The 19,787-nt window shown below is 47.9% G+C and overlaps 1 protein-coding gene across 1 annotated transcript in view; it reads right to left on the reverse strand.

Annotated features, from left to right (window-relative positions):
• Nucleotides 1-19,551, reverse strand: part of HIRA (histone cell cycle regulator) — a 63,737-nt gene extending 44,186 nt beyond the window's left edge. Inside the window, exons 1-2 of the mRNA XM_081893275.1 lie at nucleotides 19,326-19,551; nucleotides 3,884-3,946 (exon numbers count right to left, since the gene is read on the reverse strand). Of these exons, the coding sequence (XP_081749401.1) occupies nucleotides 3,884-3,946; nucleotides 19,326-19,362 (100 nt within the window). The 5' untranslated portion in view covers nucleotides 19,363-19,551. The remainder of the gene's footprint in view (nucleotides 1-3,883; nucleotides 3,947-19,325) is intronic.
• Nucleotides 19,552-19,787: the final 236 nt, after the last annotated feature.

Below are 19,787 nucleotides of genomic sequence, written 5' to 3' on the forward strand. Positions count from 1 at the left end.
AAAAATAAAAATAAAAACTCCAGCTTTTAAAATCATACTTAATTAACTTACTTTCTTGACTTCCTCACGCCTCCCTTTTTTGTGTTCCTCTTTACTCAATCAGATACCGCAAATCCTTACCCTCTTTCAAAACTCATTTCTAATTATTAAAATCATTCTATTATGTCTCCAATCTTTCCTCCTTATATTTAGACACCCTTAACAGATTATTTACTTTTGACATAATATAACTTTGGTCTTTCACCCTTTTACTATTACATTTTTGCATATTTTTTCAAACTGTATCCCTAATGTTATGTCTTTTCCTTTTTATAAAACCTTAATAAATATATTTTTTTTAAAAAACAAACAAAATATATTCAGCTAATTTGCCCTTGCCACTGGGACACTAAACTGTCTACGAAAAAGCAAAAGTTGCAGTCCAGCCCACAGCATACAGATGCACCAGATTTGCTAAAATCGACCAGATTTAAGGGATTGTGTAACTGCAGGTTGGATTCCAGGAGGAAATCAAAACAACAAAGCAGGATCATATGGAGACAAATAGCTAGAATGATTATTCAAACTTATAACCTAAGAAAGGGAAATGGCCAAGACGGTTTAGTCAGATTATCAAATGTCACTCTTCAGAAACAGCAACAAGCTTTGCTTGCATTGTTGATTTGATTAACAGAAATGGGGTTGAGCCGGCCAATGTAAATAAAGCAAAGAAAGGAAACCAGTTATAGACTGTTATTAAGTTACACATTTTAAACTACGCTGAGCAATGTCAAGATGAATGTAAGCTAACAAAATGCCCTTCATTGTGGCAGGGGAAACTTGTGTGTGGAGAAGGTCTATCTATATGAGGCAAAGCTGTATTGTGATGATGATCTAGCAGTTACTGGTACATTGCTGCCAGTTCTTGTTTCTGTTCTTTTCTATGGTGAAGTTATAGATTTTTAATTATTTCTGTAGTTTTAAAACCATGTAACTCCAAGCAGTAGAAAAGGACAGTTAAAATAGCATCAGCAATGATACTAATAATAAATTATTACTTTTTAATTTGAAAATTTGACAAGAAAAAGAAATGTTTGGGAGAGAAGAACCTGAACGATATTAGTTGTATAACAAGCATGTGTTGCTTGTTGTGATTTTAAAATGTGTGCTTTAATAACATTCCGTTGTCTGTTTCCTTTTCTTACAGGATTTGCACAGCCCACAGACACACAAAAACACATAATTCAACAAGCACACAATCTTTATACGCAACAGTTGGACTGAACATTTATTCACGTGTAACCACTGGCAATTGAATGGTCTGCAGGTATCCTTACATGCTAGCTGAGCTGTACAAATGAACAAGTAAGCGCAGCTTTCAAACAAACACATATATACAGTGTACCCACATTCCGTGTGATGCATGAAAAAGCCTAACTGGATCTCTAGTGTGGCTGGGAAGGTATCAGGTTTTGTCCCCATTGAAATGCTGCCATCCCCTTCAATTTATATTGGATAAGTGAAATGGCCATTTGCATGTTATCTGTGACTATTTCATCTCTTTTAAGTGGGGAGGCAAAGAATCATAGAACAGGGGGAAACACCCGTCACATTATACCGTATTTTTCGCTCTATAGGACGCACTTTTTCCCTTTCAAAAATGAAGGGGAAATGTGTGTGCGTCCTATGGAGCGAAGACACCATAGCCCCGCGGCCATCTCCCAGCTGGAGAGGTGACGTGCGGCTATGGCAGGAGCCTCCATAGCCGCGCGTCACCTCTCCAGCCAGGAGAGCGTGCGCGGAGCTAAAGCAGCCCCCCGCGACCCTCTCCCGGCTGGAGAAGTGACGCATGACTATGGCAGCAGCCTCTCCGCTGTGCCTTTCCGCTGCTCCCTGACCTGCTCTTTGGGGCTGGTGGTGGGCTTTCCCCCGCCAGCCCCAAAGAGCAGGTTGAAAGGAACCTGAAGCCTGGAGAGCAAGAGGGGTCGGTGCGCTCTCCAGGCTTCCAAGGTAGCCGCCTGAACACACCTTAAACAGACCTTGTTTTAGAGCGGGAAAACAAGAGGGGGGAAATTCTCCCACTCTCTGTGCAGCGCTTCCTGCCGCTTTGCTGAAGGGGCGCTGGGCAGAGAGCAGAAGAAATTTTTTCCCTTGTTCTCCCCCCTTTAAAACAAGGTGCGTCCTATTGTCCGGTGCGTCCTATGCTGCGAAAAATACGGTAATTTGTGCACTCCATCCCCTCCTCCCCATGTGAAAGACAGTATCAACAGGAGCCAAAGATCTGAACTAGCTCTGAACTGGTGTCAAACAGCAATGAATTATCATTGTCATTCACTTATTAATCACCTTTCACACAATAATCTCAAGGCAGTCACCACACACAAAAACACAACTGATACAATTATACAAAACTAAAACAATGCCAAATAGACACACTCATGGCAAGGAGACGTTTAGGCAGCTGGGAAAGCCTGTTGGAACAAAAACGTTTTCCATTGTTCCTGGAAAGTACAGACTGTGACCGCCTGTCATATCTCAACAGCAACGCTATTCAACAGAACAAGGGAAACCTGACTGTACGGTAATTTAAGGAAGAAATGTCCTAATATGTTATATTGGACATCCTACAGAAAATATGAGGGACGCGGGTGGCGCTGTGGGTTAAACCACAGAGCCTAGGACTTGCCGATCAGAAGGTCGGCGGTTCGATTCCCCGCGACAGGGTGAGCTCCCGTTGCTCGGTCCCTGCTCCTGCCAACCTAGCAGTTCGGAAGTGCGTCAAAGTGCAAGTAGATAAATAGGTACCGCTCCGGTGGGAAGGTAAACGGCGTTTCCGTGCGCTGCTCTGGTTCGCCAGAAGCAGCTTAGTCATGCTGGCCACATGACCCAGAAGCTGTACGCCGGCTCCCTCGGCCAATAAAGCGAGATGAGCGCCGCAACCCCAGAGTCGGTCACGACTGGACCTAACGGTCAGGGGTCCCTTTACCTTTACAGAAAATATGAGTGTTGAAAGATTTACAGCAAGTCTCATTTATGGTTTGGACCTCATGCTAAACCATAGTTTAGCCCAAATGCAAAGATCTCTCGCGTTTTGCTTCTCCTATTGCACAAGTGAGAGCAGCAAACCATGAACCACATCACACCTTTACACCCAAGCTGAGGATCAGGGGTTGTCTCATGCCAACAAAAGCCAAGAACACACCTTGGCTTAACAATCATGGTCCAAATGAAGCAGATTACTGGTTCAGACGTAACGTTCAGCCACAAACTGTGGTTCGTTACTTCTGCGTGCATGAAAGGAGGGTAGATCAGTTTTACGAGAAATGGCTTATGCAGTTTTACCTTCCGCCTCTGCATCAAAATAAAAAAAAGATGTATGGTTTGCGATGGTTACCATGCAATCAGCCCCACATGCAACTGTCTGGTAAAAGGTAAAGCTAAAGGTACCCCTGCCCGTACGGGCCAGTCTTGACAGACTCTGGGGTTGTGCGCCCATCTCACTTAAGAGGCCAGGGGCCAGCGCTGTCCAGAGACACTTCCGGGTCACATGGCCAGCGTGACAAAGCTGCATCTGGCGAGCCAGAGCCGCACACGGAAACGCCGTTTACCTTCCCGCTGGTAAGCGGTCCCTATTTATCTACTTGCACTTTGAGGTGCTTTCGAACTGCTAGGTTGGCAGGCGCTGGGACCGAGCAGCGGGAGCGCACCCCGCCGCAGGGATTCGAACCGCCAACCTTTCGATCGGCAAGTCCTAGGCGCTGAGGCTTTAACCCACAGCGCCACCTGCGTCCCCAACTGTCTGGTACTGCATTGAAAAAACATGATCCCCTGATTCATTTTCAAGGTAACCAGTAATCAACTTGGAAACAGAGTTTTCTCTAGAGGATATAATCTGTGAACATACCTTGCCCTCCAGTTGCAAACTTGGTCCCATCTGGATGAATGTCAACTGAAAATATCGGCTTCCCTGAAAAACAGTAAGAGGAACAAAATCACATGACTCGGAGCCTCTTCCCACAATGTACTAAGTTGTACACAAAGTGAATTCGATACCAAATGTCTCCCTGCCATCCAAACCACCAGTTGATGTTCTGCCATGCTGCGGCACAGTCCAAGCCAAACAGCGATCTGGCACTGAGTGTGACTTTTGAAATTTCTTCTGAAAGCAGGCATCATTTCAGCACATGACTGATGGCAGGTGTCACTCTTTTATTTTTAGAAAAGCAACAGGAAATCATGCTTTTAAGATGTCTATACCACTTCCAACCGATTCCGGGACAGTGTACAACACAACCACTGAGAAAACCCAATGATTTAGGTAACTGAAAAGCTGGCAGAGGCTGTAAAGTTAGTTTTAAAATGTTGGATGAAAATGGCAAAGAAGATGGCCTGAAGTTGGCATGTGTTGAACCTCCTTAAGCTGGGTGGCACTATAGACAAATCCCTCTCCTTTAAACATACCTAGCACACTGCACCAATTGACAGTACAGTTGTTTTGAACCAAGTGGGATACAAAGTCAAATAAGAGATCACACCTTATGGTACTGAGTACCTCCAACAGATCCTCTGAACCAAGCATTAAGTTACATGAATGATATTTGTTTCAGTTATGTGAATGCAATTTATTTAATTGGTGCCATATTATACACATGGTACTTTAGAATAAACAAGTTTGATCATAGCCCAAGGGGCTTAGAATCTAAAAACAAAGGGGAATCAGAGTTGTGTGTGTGTGTGGCAGGAAGGTGGGGGAAGAGAAAGAAGAAACACAGCAAGAGAGTTACCCAGAGTGCAGTATAATTGTCATTCCAGTACAATAGCAGCTCTCTGTATTTGCATTTTGCCGAAACAGAACATCGGGCTGGATGCAACAGTGCCCTACGAATGGGGAAGGCATGTTCCACTCATAGAAAGGCTGCTTTATAGCTGGAGACGGAGGCCAGATTTGCACTAACACTTTTGCAGAAAAGCCATAGCTCAGTGGCAAAACATCTGCTCTGGATGCCGAAGGTCACAGGTTCAATCCCAGGCATCTCCAAGTCGGGCTAGGAAAAATTCTCTGTCTGAAACCTTGGAGAGCTACTGTTAGTCAATGCTGACAATGCTGAGCTAAATGGGCCCATGGTCCAAAGCATTCTAAAGCAGCTTCTATGACTTTAGAGCCGTCTATGGCTTTAGGAAAGTCTTCTGGAACCCAGCATCCTGTTCTCACAGTGGCCAACCAGATGCATGCAGGAAGCCGGAAAGCAAGTCTTTAGTGAAACAGCACTCTCCCCTCCTGCAGTTTCCAACAACTGACGCAATCTGAATCCAAGCATAGAGGCAGAGCAAAGCCACTGTGTCTAGTAGCTGTTGACAGCCTTTACCTCTAGTAGCTGCTGACAGCCTTTACCTCCGTGAATTTCTGAGTTAAGCCAAGAAACTTTGCTCAATAAACTGTGCCGAGACATGCAGCCTCATTTCTCTTGCGTTACTCCCTCCTTGGGACGCGGGTGGCACTGTGGGTTAAACCACAGAGCCTAGGACTTGCCGATCAGAAGGCCGGCAGTTCGAATCCCTGCGACGGGGTGAGCTCCCGTTGCTCAGTCCCTGCTCCTGCCAACCTAAGCAGTTCGAAAGCACGTCAAAGTGCAAATAGATAAATAGATAGTTGCGGAAGAAAGTTTTGTCCCAAACTACACAAGCATTCCAAACCAAGGCAAGCTGTCATTAGGGAAATTACTATAACTAGGCAACTTGTTCATAAGAATGCTGATTGTAGGGTATTTGGCTAGCAAAGCTGGTTGTAAAGTGATGCCCGTAGAAAATAACGGCATTGATCTGTCCCCATCCAGCCTTCATAGCTCTGAACTGCTGTAGTAAGAAAGGAAAGAATCGGGAACCATCTAAATCAGTGTTTCCCAAACTTTTTTGGGCAACGGCACACCTGTTTACTGAAAAAAAATCTCACGGCACACCACCATTAAAGCCCCGCCCCGTGACGTCAGCGCGCAGCGTCACGCCGGGAGGGACGCACGAAAGTGAAAGTTTTTTCCCTCCCCCTTGCCGGGGAACCTCCAAGCTTTGGGGGTGGGAGGAGGCAGCAGAGCGAGGGACTGAGGGACGGCGGCAACTGAGGCGGCGGCGGCTGTTGTGGTGGTGGCGGCGATAGCGGGCGGAGGAGGGGGCGGCGGCGGGGCTTGAGGAGCCGTCGCCGGGAGTTGCTGCTGCTGTTGTTGCTGCTGCTGCCCGGACATGCCGGCCTCCTCCTCCTCCGCTGTCTCGCGCTCCTCCCTTTTGCACGCGCTGCCCCGCCGCTCGGCACCACCACCGCGGAGCCGCCCCCGGCTCGACGCGGATCCTCGCCACCGCCGCCTCTCACCGCCCGACTCGCCCGCCTCCCTCCCACGGCACACCAGCCAATGTCTGACGGCACAGTAGTGTGCCGCGGAACACCGGTTGGGAAACACTGATCTAAATTAAGTAGTATTAAGAGGCATATCGGGACGCGGGTGGCGCTGTGGGTTAAGCCACAGAGCCTAGGACTTGCCGATCGGAAGGTCGGTGGTTCAAATCCCCGCGATGGGGTGAGCTCCCGTTGCTCGGTGCCCTGCTCCTGCCAACCTAGCAGTTTGAAAGCACGTCAAAAGTGCAAGTAGATAAATAGGTAATGTTCCGGCGGGAAGGTAAACGGCGTTTCTGTGCGCTGCTCTGGTTTGCCAGAAGCGGCTTAGTCATGCTGGCCACATGACCCGGAAGCTGTACGCTGGCTCCCTCGGCCAATAAAGCGAGATGAGCGCTGCAACCCCAGAATCGGCCACGACTGGACCTAACGGTCAGGGGTCCCTCTACCTTACTCCCTCCTTGCACAAGAAAAAGACCAGGGACAGGGGACCTGTCATTATGACTGAATCCGAGATTGTGGCTTGTTTCTCCCCAACAAGCCACAACTGCTAGTCTGACTTAAAACCATGTTCTGTTACTGATTTGTAGATTATGGATTGTCAGGGAGCGAAACTGGACACAAACATGTATGTAATGTTATTTATTTCTTTATTGTGAAATTGCTACGAGATGCTTGATGGGAAGTGGTTCATCAACTCAATCATCATCATCGTCATCCCACTCTGGAACCTGCCCCATTTGGGAACTTTTAAAAGCTAAAGGCTTTGGCATCTATCAAGATGGCTGCTTCACTTCCCAGCACCAACACCACAACTTATTTAGATTTGAGGCTGCGTTATTCTTTGGTCCCTCTTCTTCCCCCGACAGTTGGCCTATTTTTATATCCTGTTGAAACAAGCCAAAAAAGGTATTTGCTCCTGTCTGACAGGGATTGATGACTGCCCTATTTGGCACAGGCATGAGAAGAAAAAGGAAACTCGGAGCTTCTGTTGAAATTTGACCAGTTCAGGAGGAAAAACAGCAATAATAATAATATAACACTTCTTCAAACATGATAAAATAAATTTTCAGAGTTCAAATGTTACAGTACAGTGGTACCTCTGGTTACGAACTTAATTCGTTCCGGAGGTCCGTTCTTAACCTGAAGCACCACTTTAGCTAATGTGGCCTCCTGCTGCCGCCGAGCAAGATTTCTGTTCTCATCCTGAGGTAAAGTTCTTAACCCGAGGTACTATTTCTGGGTTAGCAGAGTCTGTAACCTGAAGCTTCTGTAACCTGAAGCGTCTGTAACCCGAGGTACCACTGTAAGGTCCAATACTCCCAAAATATTTTAAGTAATCACATCTTTAGTAAGATGTCAACTTTCTTTGAAAGGAAAACAGAAAAGCAAAAGTAAAATATTTCTTCAATACTTCTTGACAGAGAAGGCACTTCTTGTTGGTTTCTGCTGACTTTTCACTCGTCCAACAAAGTGCTGGAGGCTAAGCATAGGGCTTTCTGTAGCTAGCCATATACAGTGGTACCTCAGGTTAAGCACTTAATTCGTTCCGGAGGTCCGTTCTTAACCTGAAACTGTTCTTAACCTGAAGCACCACTTTAGCCTATGGGCCTGCTGCTGCCGCTGCGCCGTCAAGAGAATGATTTCTGTTCTCATCCTGAAGCAAAGTTCTTAACCTGAGGTACTATTTCTGGGTTAGTGGAGTCTGTAACCTACAGCGTATGTAACCCGAGGTACCACAGTATCCTGCATCCAAGCGTCTCCATTGCAGGAATGATGGCACACATTTTTCAGCTAACAGCAAGATGCTTTTATTGACTGATTTAGCTAATTAGCATGCCTCTTTTCCATACTGAGCTGTGCCGAAAACACCTTACAATAAATGTCCCCCCGTTATCGAAGCACAAAACATTTATTTTGGTGGGGGGTGGCAACATACCAGTTTATAAAAGGGATCAATAAATTCAAACAGAAGGAAATTCAACCATTTTCTACACTGTCTGTTTAAGCATTTTTACCTTGCTTTTTAGTGTCAAAGAGTTTGTCAGGGAGGCTTACAGAACAATAAAGAAAACCAAGAGAGTCCCTGCTCTCAGGCTTACAATCTTTTAGACCTGGCACAAAATTTTGAAAAGAGAAAGATGGGGATTGAGCAGTAGGCAGTGTGTGGAGGCATCTGAAGCTTCAGTTTTTTATATTGACCAGCTAGAATGGAAAATGTTTGGGCAGCTTCGTCTGGGAAGCTGGTATTTCAGCAGAACTGATAGCAGAGTCCTGCTTCCTTTCTCCCCCTTTGCTCTGCAGCTTGCTACTAGAACAGCTGCTGTTAGGTGACAGTCTGGCACACAGGTTGTCCTTATACAGTGGTACCTTGGTTCTCAAACGCCTTGGTACTCAAACAACTTGGAACTCAAACACTGCAAACCCGGAAGTAAGTGTTCCGGCTTGCGAACTTTTTTCGGAAGTCGAACGTGCTCCGTTTGGAGTGTTACGCCTCTGATTTGATTGCCACAGTTCCGTTTTGAGTGCCACACTTCTGTTTTGAGTTTTACGCCGAGGTCTGTCTGTTTTTGCTATTGATTTTGAGGTCTGTTTTTGTTTTTGCGGCTCTTTGTTTTTGTTTTTGTGACTGTGTGGACCCAGTTCAGCTACTGATTGATTGTGTGACTGCAGTACATAATTTATTGCTTTCATTTTATGGATCAATGGTCTCGTTAGAAAATAAAATTCATGTTAAATTGCTGTTTTTGGGTTGTTTTTAAAAGTCTGGAATGGATTAATCCATTTTGCATTACTTTCTATGGCAAAGCACACCTTGGTTTTAGAACGCTTTGGTTTTGGAATGGACTTCCAGAACGGATTACCGTATTTTTCGCTCCATTGGACGCACCAGACCATAGGAGGGGGAGAACAGGGAAAAAAAATTTTCTTGTTCTCCCCCTCTAAAACAAGGTGTGTTCAAGGTATATTTACCAGAGCTTGTGGGGCTGGCGGTGGGGGGAAGCGCTGCTTTCCCCCACCGCCAGCCTCAAAGATCCCGGAAGCCTTTGGAGCGCAGCGCCCCGCTGCCCTGGAGAGGCTGTGCGCGCAGCCGTCCCCAAGCTAGAGCAGCGAGACGGAGCCCTCTGTCTCGCTGTTCTGGCTTGGGAACAGCCTTGCCAGCTTCTGCAGGACAGTGGGGTGAAGGCACCCCACTGCCCTGGAGAGGCTGTGCGCGCAGCCGTCCCCAACCTAGAGCAGCGAGACGGAGCGCTCCGCAGTGCTCCGTCTTCCTGTTCTGGCTTTGGGCTTAGCGGCGCAGCCTGCATTCGCTCTATAGGACGCACACACATTTCCCCTTAATTTTTGGAGGGGAAAATGTGCGTCCTATAGAACGAAAAATACGGTAAGTCTGAGAACCAAGGTACCACTGTACTGAAGCAGACATTGTAAATACCCTTCAAAACCTTCCAGGTTGTTTTTTTATGGGAGAAAAGAATAAAGACTCAAAGCTAAGTAAAAGTTGATCCAAATGTGCATTTTGAATGATAACGTTTTGTGAAGTCTTTTGGATTGGTGATATTACTGCCCACTGCCAGCCATCGGAGGTCTGAATGAAGTTTCGGCTACTTTACTGAACACCTTCTTCCACCAAGGACTGAGCGTCTGGTAACAGATGAGCAAAGGATGAAACACTGGGATTACAGGGATTAGCTGTCTGGAAACAGCAAGATAAGGAACGGTACACACAGCTATGTTTTCATAGCACTATTTGCAAACCTACCAAAACTGATAGTTTTGGGAAGGATTTTAGCTTCGTGCAGGAGATTGCACTTGATAAACCATTGAGGTCCCATTCCGCCCTAAAATATTTAAATCAATATGTTTGAGTAGATTATGTATATTCCAAAGATCTTAAAAGCCTGAACATGCTAGGATCTCAGAGTTAAAATATGCTAGAATCATATTCCTGCAATGAAGGAATATGCAGCTGTCCCACACAGGGATTGAACCTACAACCTTGGTGTTATCAGCATCACACTCTAACCAACTGAGCTATGCCACCCAGTGGCGTAGCGTGGGGGGTGCAGGGGGGCCGGCCGCACCAGGCGCAACATCTGGGGGTTAGGGGGCGCAAAACCACGGGTTAGGGGGCGCAAATCTATGGGTTAGGGGGTGCAAATTACTTGACAACCCACGCTACGCCACTGATGCCACAGCCCTGGTGCTCCTGTGGGCCAGACAGCAGAGTGGAGGAGCTCACTCTGCCTACCCACGAGAAGACGCGGCGGTGGCGGTGGCAGTGGTGGTGGCAGTGGCAGCAGCACAGCAGCTGGGGCTAGGGAGAAGGAATACCATATTTTTCCATCTATAAGTTGCCCCCGTGTATAAGACGTCCCCTATTTTTGACATTATTGTAAAGGAAAAAAACCTAGTCTATACATGGAAAAATACGGTACTTGCCCCCCTCACCTCTTCTTCCAGCTCCCCACCCCCCCAGCCTGCCACAAGGGACAGTGGACCAGCCCACCGCTAAAAAAAATTGCCGACCCTTGTCGCAGAACATCTGCATGTTTCAAGCATTTCTCCCTCTGTTGGAAGTATCTCCACGGTGAACCTAGTGTTTTATTACTTAGGAAGGAGTGTGATATGCCTCTTAAGGTAAAGGTGAAGGGACCCCTGACCATTAGGTCCAGTTGTGGCCGACTATGGGGTTGCGGCGCTCATCTCGCTTTATTGGCCGAGGGAGCCGGCGTACAGCTTCCGGGTCATGTGGCCAGCATGACTAAGCTGCTTCTGGCAAACCAGAGCGGTGCACGGAAACGCCGTTTACCTTCCCGCTGGAACGGTACCTATTTATCTACTTGCACTTTTGACGTGCTTTCAAACTGCTAGGTTGGCAGGAGCAGGGCACTGAGCAACGGGAGCTTACCCCATCGCGGGGATTTGAACCACCGACCTTCCGATCGGCAAGTCCTAGGCTCTGTGGCTTAACCCACAGCGCCACCCGCGTCCCGATATGCCTCTTAATACTACTTAATTTAGATGGTTCCCGATTCTTTCCTTTCTTACTACAGCAGTTCAGAGCTATGAAGGCTGGATAGGGACAGATCAATGCCGTTATTTTCTACGGGCATCACTTTACAACCAGCTTTGCTAGCCAAATACCCTACAATCAGCATTCTTATGAACAAGTTGCCTAGTTATAGTAATTTCCCTAATGACAGCTTGCCTTGGTTTGGAATGCTTGCGTAGTTTGGGACAAAATTTTCTTCCGCAACTATCCAAGCTACAGCGTTCCAGCCCAAAGGCACGCCGCACACAAGCACCAACCACAACAGTACATTATGCTGCAGGAACTAGCATTTACTCTTCCGTTTCCCCCTGAAGTCAATATCAACTGCCCTAAGGTACACATTCCAAAATGGTATGGCCCAGGTTGCTTTCTGTCTCATTATTTTCACAGTTACGGGGTTTCCCACCTTTGAAGGGGTCATAACCAGGCTCCAACTAAGCCTTCTGCTCTTAGCGTTTGGAAGTGTGCACTAGCATTCATGGAAGACAAGATCTGATCTAAGGTAGGTCGCAACTAAGGCTGGGCAATATCTGGTTTTCAGCTTCGTGATATATCACCAGTTAAGCATCCTGGCAAATAGAAGGGGAAGAAATGGAGGCAGTGAGAGATTTTACTTTCTTGGGCTCCATGATCACTACAGATGGTGATACAAGCCACGAAATTAAGAGACGCCTGCTTCTTGGGAGAAAACAATGATAAACCTAGGCAGCATCTTAAAAAGCAGAGACATCACCTTGCCAACAAAGGTCCATATAGTTAAAGCTATGGTTTTCCCAGTAGTGATGTATGGAAGTGAGAACTGGACCATAAAGAAGGCTGATCGCCAGATCACTATTAACCACGCCAAGAATTCCAACTGAAAATGCTCAGATGCTTTTGAATTATGGTGCTGGAGGAGACTCTTGAGAGTCCCATGGACTGCAAGAAGATCAAACCTATCCATTCTTTAGGAAATCAGCCCTGAGTGCTCACTGGAAGGACAGATCCTGAAGCTGAGGCTCCAATACTTTGGCCACCTCATGAGAAGAGAAGACTCCCTGGAAAAGACCCTGATGTTGGGAAAGATGGAGGGCACAAGGATAGTGTTCTCGAAGCTACCAGCATGAGTCTGACCAAACTGCAGGAGGCAGTGGAAGACAGGAGTGCCTGGCGTACTCTGGTCCATGGGGTCACGAAGAGTCGGACACGACTAATCAACTAAACATCAACAACAAAGCATCGCAATATACTGATATATCACAATGTCAGAAATAAGGATGGAGCTATGTAAAGGCATTGGCTGGCTTCATGCTTTTCCCCACATTGCAATTTTTGCATAGCGCACACCCACACCCCATGATCTGCAATATATTGGCCAGGTCAAAAACTATGAAACCAATATCACAATTTGGACTTCAAACCCATTTTGGACGCTATACTGATATACCATAACCCAGCCCTAGCCACAACAGCGGTTCTACCACAATCTCTTTCTGCTTGTATATTTAGGTTTTTGTTTTGTTTTTAAAAGAGGAAATAAATGAGGAAGGAAAAGCACAGAAGCAACAGAAGGTGGAAGGAACTCTTTCTACCTTTGACACTGGTGCAGAAAACAAAATTTCAGTAGGTATAGCTTTTGGCCTAGCTAACAAATTGTACCTGCCAAGCCTATACAGTCACAACAAGAGGAACATAAAGAGTGTTAAAAACTCAGAAATATAAGCTAATCGCCAAATGGCACCTTAAACCTTGGTTGCACTTTCCACATCGGAATGTCTAGGCGCCTTTTAAAAAATAATAATAATGAGAGGTATTATTATGATTTTTCATTTCATTTCTATACCACTTTGTATTTTAAAGAATATTTGGGGGAAACCCTCAAAGTGGTTTACAACGCATTAAAATATAAAATAAAACAATCCTGAATAAAACCAATTCTAACTTCAAGTAAAATATTTCAGATCCTTCTACAACTGGCATTCTGCTTTCCCCATATTTGTTTACCTACTTAATTTATATAGCTGACCCAAAGAGGAGTACTCTAGGAAGCCAGTGTAGGACCTGAGAGATCAGGGTTCAAATCCCCACTCAGTCATGAAACTAACTGGGTGACCTTGGCCAAGTCAAACTTTATCAACCTACCTCACAAGATCACTGTAGGGATTAAGTGAGATGGTGGGGTGGTCTGTGAACCATGGACTCCTTGGAGGAAAAGGGCAGGATATAAATGCAATAAATGAGCTCTTCCTGCTTACCTGCTACAGGGGCCAGCCAGATGGAGATGACAGTTGCCAGCCTGGCATCTAGAGATCTCCACATGGTCACAATTGGACCCAATAACAAACGAGCCTGGCTAATTTCTTACACTGGACTGAGGGCACTGTCTAGCTTTGGGCAATGCCTGGCAAACCCTATCCAGTTCCATGACAGAAGAAAGCAGATAGATACTGTATTTTTCGCTCTATAAGACGCACTTTTTCCCCTCCAAAAATTAAGGGGGAATGTATGTGCGTCTTATGGAGCGAATGCAGGCTCCATGGCTTCAGCGAAAGCAACGCAAAGCCTCCGGAGCGCAGCGGGAGCTCCCACTGCGCTCCGGAGGCTTCGCGTTGCTTTCGCTGAAGCCTGGAGAGCGAGAGGGGTCGGTGCGCACTGATCCCTTTTGCTCTCCTGGCTTCGCTTTGCTGGAGAGGCGCTGCACAGCTTTCCCTCTCCGTTTCTCCTGCCGCTTCGCTTAAGGGGTGCTGTGCAGAGAAGGAGAGAATTTTTTTCCTTGTTCTCCCCCTCTAAAACTAGGCGCATCTTATGGTCGGGTGCGTCCTATAGAGCGAAAAATACGGTAAGTGTAGTAAATAAGTACACCTTGACACTTTGAAAGCATTCTCATCAAAAGTCACACTAATTTTCTTTAAGGCATCCTCTCCCCGCCCCCCAGGGATAGGTGATATCAAGAACACAGACTGCATCTGATACGTTAAAAACTTAATCATTTTCCTTTCACTTGCTAAAACATCTGTGTTCACCTATCCTCTTCGGAACTGGTACCGTTTTTTGCACTTTGTGAACCATGAAAACTTGCCACTTTTTGAAGGCCCAACACAAGATATTACTCAGACACTGAAGAGGACCACGGCATAAACCAATGCCTCTGAGCATTTTCAGTTGGAATTCTTGGCGTGGTTAATAGTGATCTTCAATATCAGCGACTTTGCCAGAGTCTTTTTTCAAAATCCACAAGCAACAGACCTCTAAAGCAGGCTTAACTCAAAAAGGGCAGCCCTGCTGGATTAGACTAAAGGTCTAATCTGGCGTTCTGCTTCCTACAGTGTCTGAATAGATCATAGATGTGAGCTTCCCAGAGGCCAGCAGGGCATGAAAGTCCTAGCCGAGGGATGCCAACCCCTGCATTCTTGCAGGGAGGTCTTTGCCACATGACCCAACCTTTTCATTGCTGTGTATGTGTGTTTCAGAGTGGGACCGGATCAGCCTTTACAACAAATTTCTAAAGGAGCTCTCAACTGCAGCTTTATATATGAAATCACACAGAGATGCAACGTTAGAGCATGAAACCTCTTCCACAAAGCATGGGGCTTCCGGTTAAGTAAGTTTGCTTCATAGACCAACTATTCTAGGCTATTGACAAAGAGTGATTTGAAAAGGGTAAGACAATGAATGCTGCTCAGTGTTAAATAGTAGAACAGGCAGGGAAAGAATTATGTACCCATCCAGAATAAATTGTGGACGTATGCGCTCTGGGAATTCCTTCCAACCTGCTCTAGCAGGGCTCTTGGTAAAGGGACCCCTGCCCATTAGGTCGAGTCGTGACCGACTCTGGGGTTGTGGCGCTCATCTCGCTTTATTGGCTGATGGAACCGGCGTACAGCTTCCAGGTCATGTGGCCAGCAGGACTAAGCCGCTTCTGGCGAACCAGAGCAGCGCACGGAAACACCGTTTACCTTCCCGCCGGAGCGGTACCTATTTATCTACTTGCACTGGCGTGCTTTCGAACTGCTAGGTGGGCAGGAGCTGGGACCGAACAACAGGAGCTCACCCCGTCGTGAGGATTTGAACCGCTGACCTTCCGATCAGCAAGCCCTAGGCTCTGTGGTTTAACCCACAGCGCCACCCGTATCCCTAGCAGGGCTCTAAAGCACCCCTAAACAACAGCAAGCTATCCTAACACTAAACCACCCTAAACACCAAAAGAAGTCGCACCAGCCTGTCTCTGCAGACCATCAGGTAAGGGGATATTTCTGAGACAAGGTAAATGATACGGTATCCAGCTGAACTTCTGCAGCATGTGGTAGGTGGGGTGGATTACTTCGCCCCTCTCTCCTCAAAACACACAGACTTCCAATTTCCTGTCCTTCCAGATTAAAGCTCAGCTCTCTGGTGCACTTGTCTCCCGTGCTGAATAAATGGACAGAGCAATGGTGACCCACTTTAGATGTTATTTAATCCAAGAAAACACATCCCCCCCCCCACTGAAAAAAACACTTATTTATACTGATGCTGTATGCAAAGAACAAAGTTTAAGGCTGCAATCCTAACCCCACTTACCTGGGAGTAAGACATGATGAATTCAACAGAACTTACTTCTGAGTAGACATGGTCAAGACTGTGCTGTAAGAACTGCACAATGTGCAGCAGCTCAGAAATCTGGGTGATGCACACCTGGTAAGGGGCTTTTTAAAAGTTATGCTCTGCATCCTCAGACTATGCGCTTTCTTGTGTTCTGTGCATCGGGTAAATAATATTTAAATTAGGCCTGGTCTGATGCAGGAAGGAGGTTTGCTATGCAACCCAATCAGCCTGTCTGGTCCAGTGGAACCATTTATTCACATCCTATAATCTAATTCTCTCTGAATGACAAAGCAACGAGCCTTGGGAACCTCTCTGGTCAATCTCCACCCCAAGAGGAACAGCAGCATTTTAAAAACTGTAAATCCTTTCTTTAGCCTGATACACATTCCCACTGTCACCATACAATCAGGCCTTACATATCAGAGCAAAGGTAGAGAACTGTATGTGACCCACAGTCCAAATCATTATCTCCCTTATCACCTCCCCGCTTGCCCCAGGCCACATTTGACAGGAAGATGGGGCTGCCCCACCTGTTAATCACCAGACATCACAGTGGAAAGTGTCAAGGATCAACTGATGGTCTCCGGTCCTGTGAACTTAGTACTGTGAACAGCATTCTGCAAGTGCCAAGGATCAGCTGATTGCTGGAGCTTGCCAAGTCAGGTCACTGTCACACAGCCATTTGGGAATATAAGCGACATATGCATACATACATACATACATACAGGGACGCGGGTGGCGCTGTGGGTTAAACCACAGAGCCTAGGGCTTGCCGATCAGAAGGTTGGCAGTTCGAATCCCCGCGACGGGGTGAGCTCCCGTTGCTCGGTCCCTGCTCCTGCCAACCTAGCAGTTCAAAAGCCCGTCAAAGTGCAAGTAGATAAATAGGTACCGCTCTGGCGGGAAGGTAAAACGGTGTTTCCATGCGCTGCTCTGGTTCGCCAGAAGCGGCTTAGTCCTGCTGGCCACATGACCCGGAAGTTGTACGCCGGCTCCCTCGGCCACTAAAGTGAGATGAGCGCCGCAACCCCAGAGTCGGTCACGACAATACATACATACATAACGGCCAGCTGATCATCAGGGTTTATAAAGCCAAGGGCACAGCGCTTTGCAGTGCCTACAAACCCTGTTTCTGCTCAGCCACATCTTTACCTGAAACACACCTGATCAGGTATATGGGAGGTAGGTATGACTTGATCAAAATGGCCTCAAGGCTCAAACAACATGATGACCCCACTCCACCCCCACAGGCCCAGTTTCCCACAGCTGTCATGGGGTATGATTATACTGAAGCAGTATGCTATTAACACCTACTTAAAGTAGCACAGAAAAGCTCTTTCCTTGCTCTACTCCTTTTGCAAACTGTCAGATTAAGGGCTTGCAGTTGACATCTTGTAAAAGTTACTTAGCTTAATGCAAAGAGCTCTATAGGGTTGGTTTGCTTTCCAAGCTGCACAAGTGCAGTAAAGACTTGCGCCAGCAGTTCTTTAGAGCCATCTTACCCCAAAATGGCAACTAGACATCCCATTTTGGCAACTGTAACCTTGGTTTAAGGAGCCATTTGGCACCTAGCTTTGTATTTTATATATGTATATGCAGTGACACGGGTGGCGCTGTGGGTTAAACCACAGAGCCTAGGACTGTGGGTTAAGCCACAGAAGGTTGGCGGTTCGAATCCCTGCGACGGAGTGAGCTCCCATTGCTCGGTCCCTCCTCCTGCCAACCTAGCAGTTCGAAAGCATGTCAAAGTGCAAGTAGATAAATAGGTACCGCTCTGGCGGGAAGGTAAACGGTGTTTCCGTGCGCTGCTCTGGTTCGCCAGAAGCGGCTTAGTCATGCTGGCCACATGACCCGGAAGCTGTACGCCAGCTCCCTCGGCCAATAAAGCAAGATGAGCGCCGCAACCCCAGAGTCGGTCACGGCTGGACCCAATGGTCAGGGGTCCCTTTACCTTTATATGTATATGTATATATGAGTTTACAACACTGCATGTGCTCAGAAACTTTCAGAGATTGCCCTGTGTGTCCCAAAGTATGGTCTGATCTCAGAGCACAGCCAGAAGGCATGCAGGGCAACTATTTTTCTAAAGCTAAGCCACTCTGGGTTCCATGATGGAAGTAAGATGGAATGTAAATGCAAGGAAATAAAATAAGTAAAAATCTTACTCAGAGAAAGTCACGTTCACTGAACTGCACCCTGGAAACCCCTATCTGTTTCACACCAAGTGTGTGGGGTATGCCCAATGGATACCTCAGTAATAAAGAGAAGGGGCCACCACTCTGCAGAGACCCTTCGGAGACAGATTGACAACCTGATTCAATGCAAAGCAGGTTCCTAGGTGTGTGCTGTAGAACACCCATCAACTGCATCAGGGCTTCCTCAGCAACGAAGAAAAGAGTGACTCTACACATGCCCAGAGACCTCTTGGCTTCTCCGGAGCCCAACTGAGGATTCTGCACATGCTCTGAGTCAACCCTAATTCTTTAGGAGGAGAAGAGGTGTGTTTGTATGTGACACTCCACACATGCCCAGATATCCCTTGACTTCTCCGGAGCCCAACCCAACTCCTTTAGGGGGAGAACAGGTGTGGGTGGGTGTGAAACTCTGCACATGCCTAGAGATCTCTCAGCTTCTCTGGAGCCCTATCGTAGAAGGCTAAACAAGCCAACCCTAATTCTTTAAAAGGAGAACAGGTGTGTGTGTGTTTGTGAGAGAGAGAAACTCTGCACATGCTCAGAGATCCCTCCAGCTGCACATGCTCCAAGCCAAGCCTAATTCTTTAGGAGGAGAACAGGTGGGTGGGGGTGGAACTCTGCACATGCTCCAAGATCCCTCCAGCTGCACATGCTCCGAGCCAACCCTAATTCTTTAGAAGGAGAACAGGTGGGTGTGGAACTCTGCACATGCTCCGAGATCCCTCCAGCTGCACATGCTCCAAGCCAACCCTAATTCTTTAGAAGGAGAACAGGTGGGTGGGTGTGGGTGTGGAACTCTGCACATGCTCCGAGATCCCTCCAGCTGCACATGCTCCCAGCCAACCCTAATTCTTTACGAGGAGAACAGGGGGGTGGGGGTGGAACTCTGCACATGCTCCGAGATCCCTCCAGCTGCACATGCTCGGAGCCAACCCTACCCCTTTAGCAGGAGAACAGGTGTGTGTGTGGAACTCTGCACATGCTCAGCCCTCCTCCCCCTGCTGCTCCGGGGCCTGCCGGAGAGGCAGGGCACATGGACATAATCCGAGAGCACCTCGCCAGCGCCTTGGGCGTGGGGTGCGTGGGTCGGCTCTCTGCACATGCTCTCGCACACCTTGCCCGAGAAGCCCCGCGTCCCCCTCTGGCTCACCGCTGTGGTTGACCCAGGTCGGCTTCAGGAGCTTCATTTTCCTCCTCCTCCTCCTCCTCCTCCTCCTCCTCCGCCTCCTCCTCCCGCCGCTCGGGTGCCTGGGCCTCCGTGTTGAGGGCGGCTGCAGGTCGGGGCAGGCTCCGCGAGGCTGGCGAGGGAGCTGCGGGTGCTGGGGGCGGCGGAAGGCAGGCGAGGGCTGGGGAGTCGCTGCCGCCGCCGCCGCCGCCGCCGCTGGCCTCACAGCCGGCGCCCCGCCGCCATGGGCTGCCACCCTCCTCCTGCGCTCGCCCCGCTCCCACCCCCGGCCGCCTCCTCCGCCGCCTCACGGGAGCTCCATCCCGGCCGCCCGTCCCGCCAGCCGCCCCTTCTGCCTCCGCCCGGCAGCATCCCCCGCTCCCGGCGGCTCCCCGGCAACGCCGGAAGTCAGCGGAGGGCGACGACCTAAGCGGCCCGGCGGGAAAC

This window comes from Podarcis melisellensis, assembly GCF_964234715.1.
Source record: "Podarcis melisellensis genome assembly, chromosome: 16".
NCBI classification, from domain to species: domain Eukaryota; kingdom Metazoa; phylum Chordata; class Lepidosauria; order Squamata; family Lacertidae; genus Podarcis; species Podarcis melisellensis.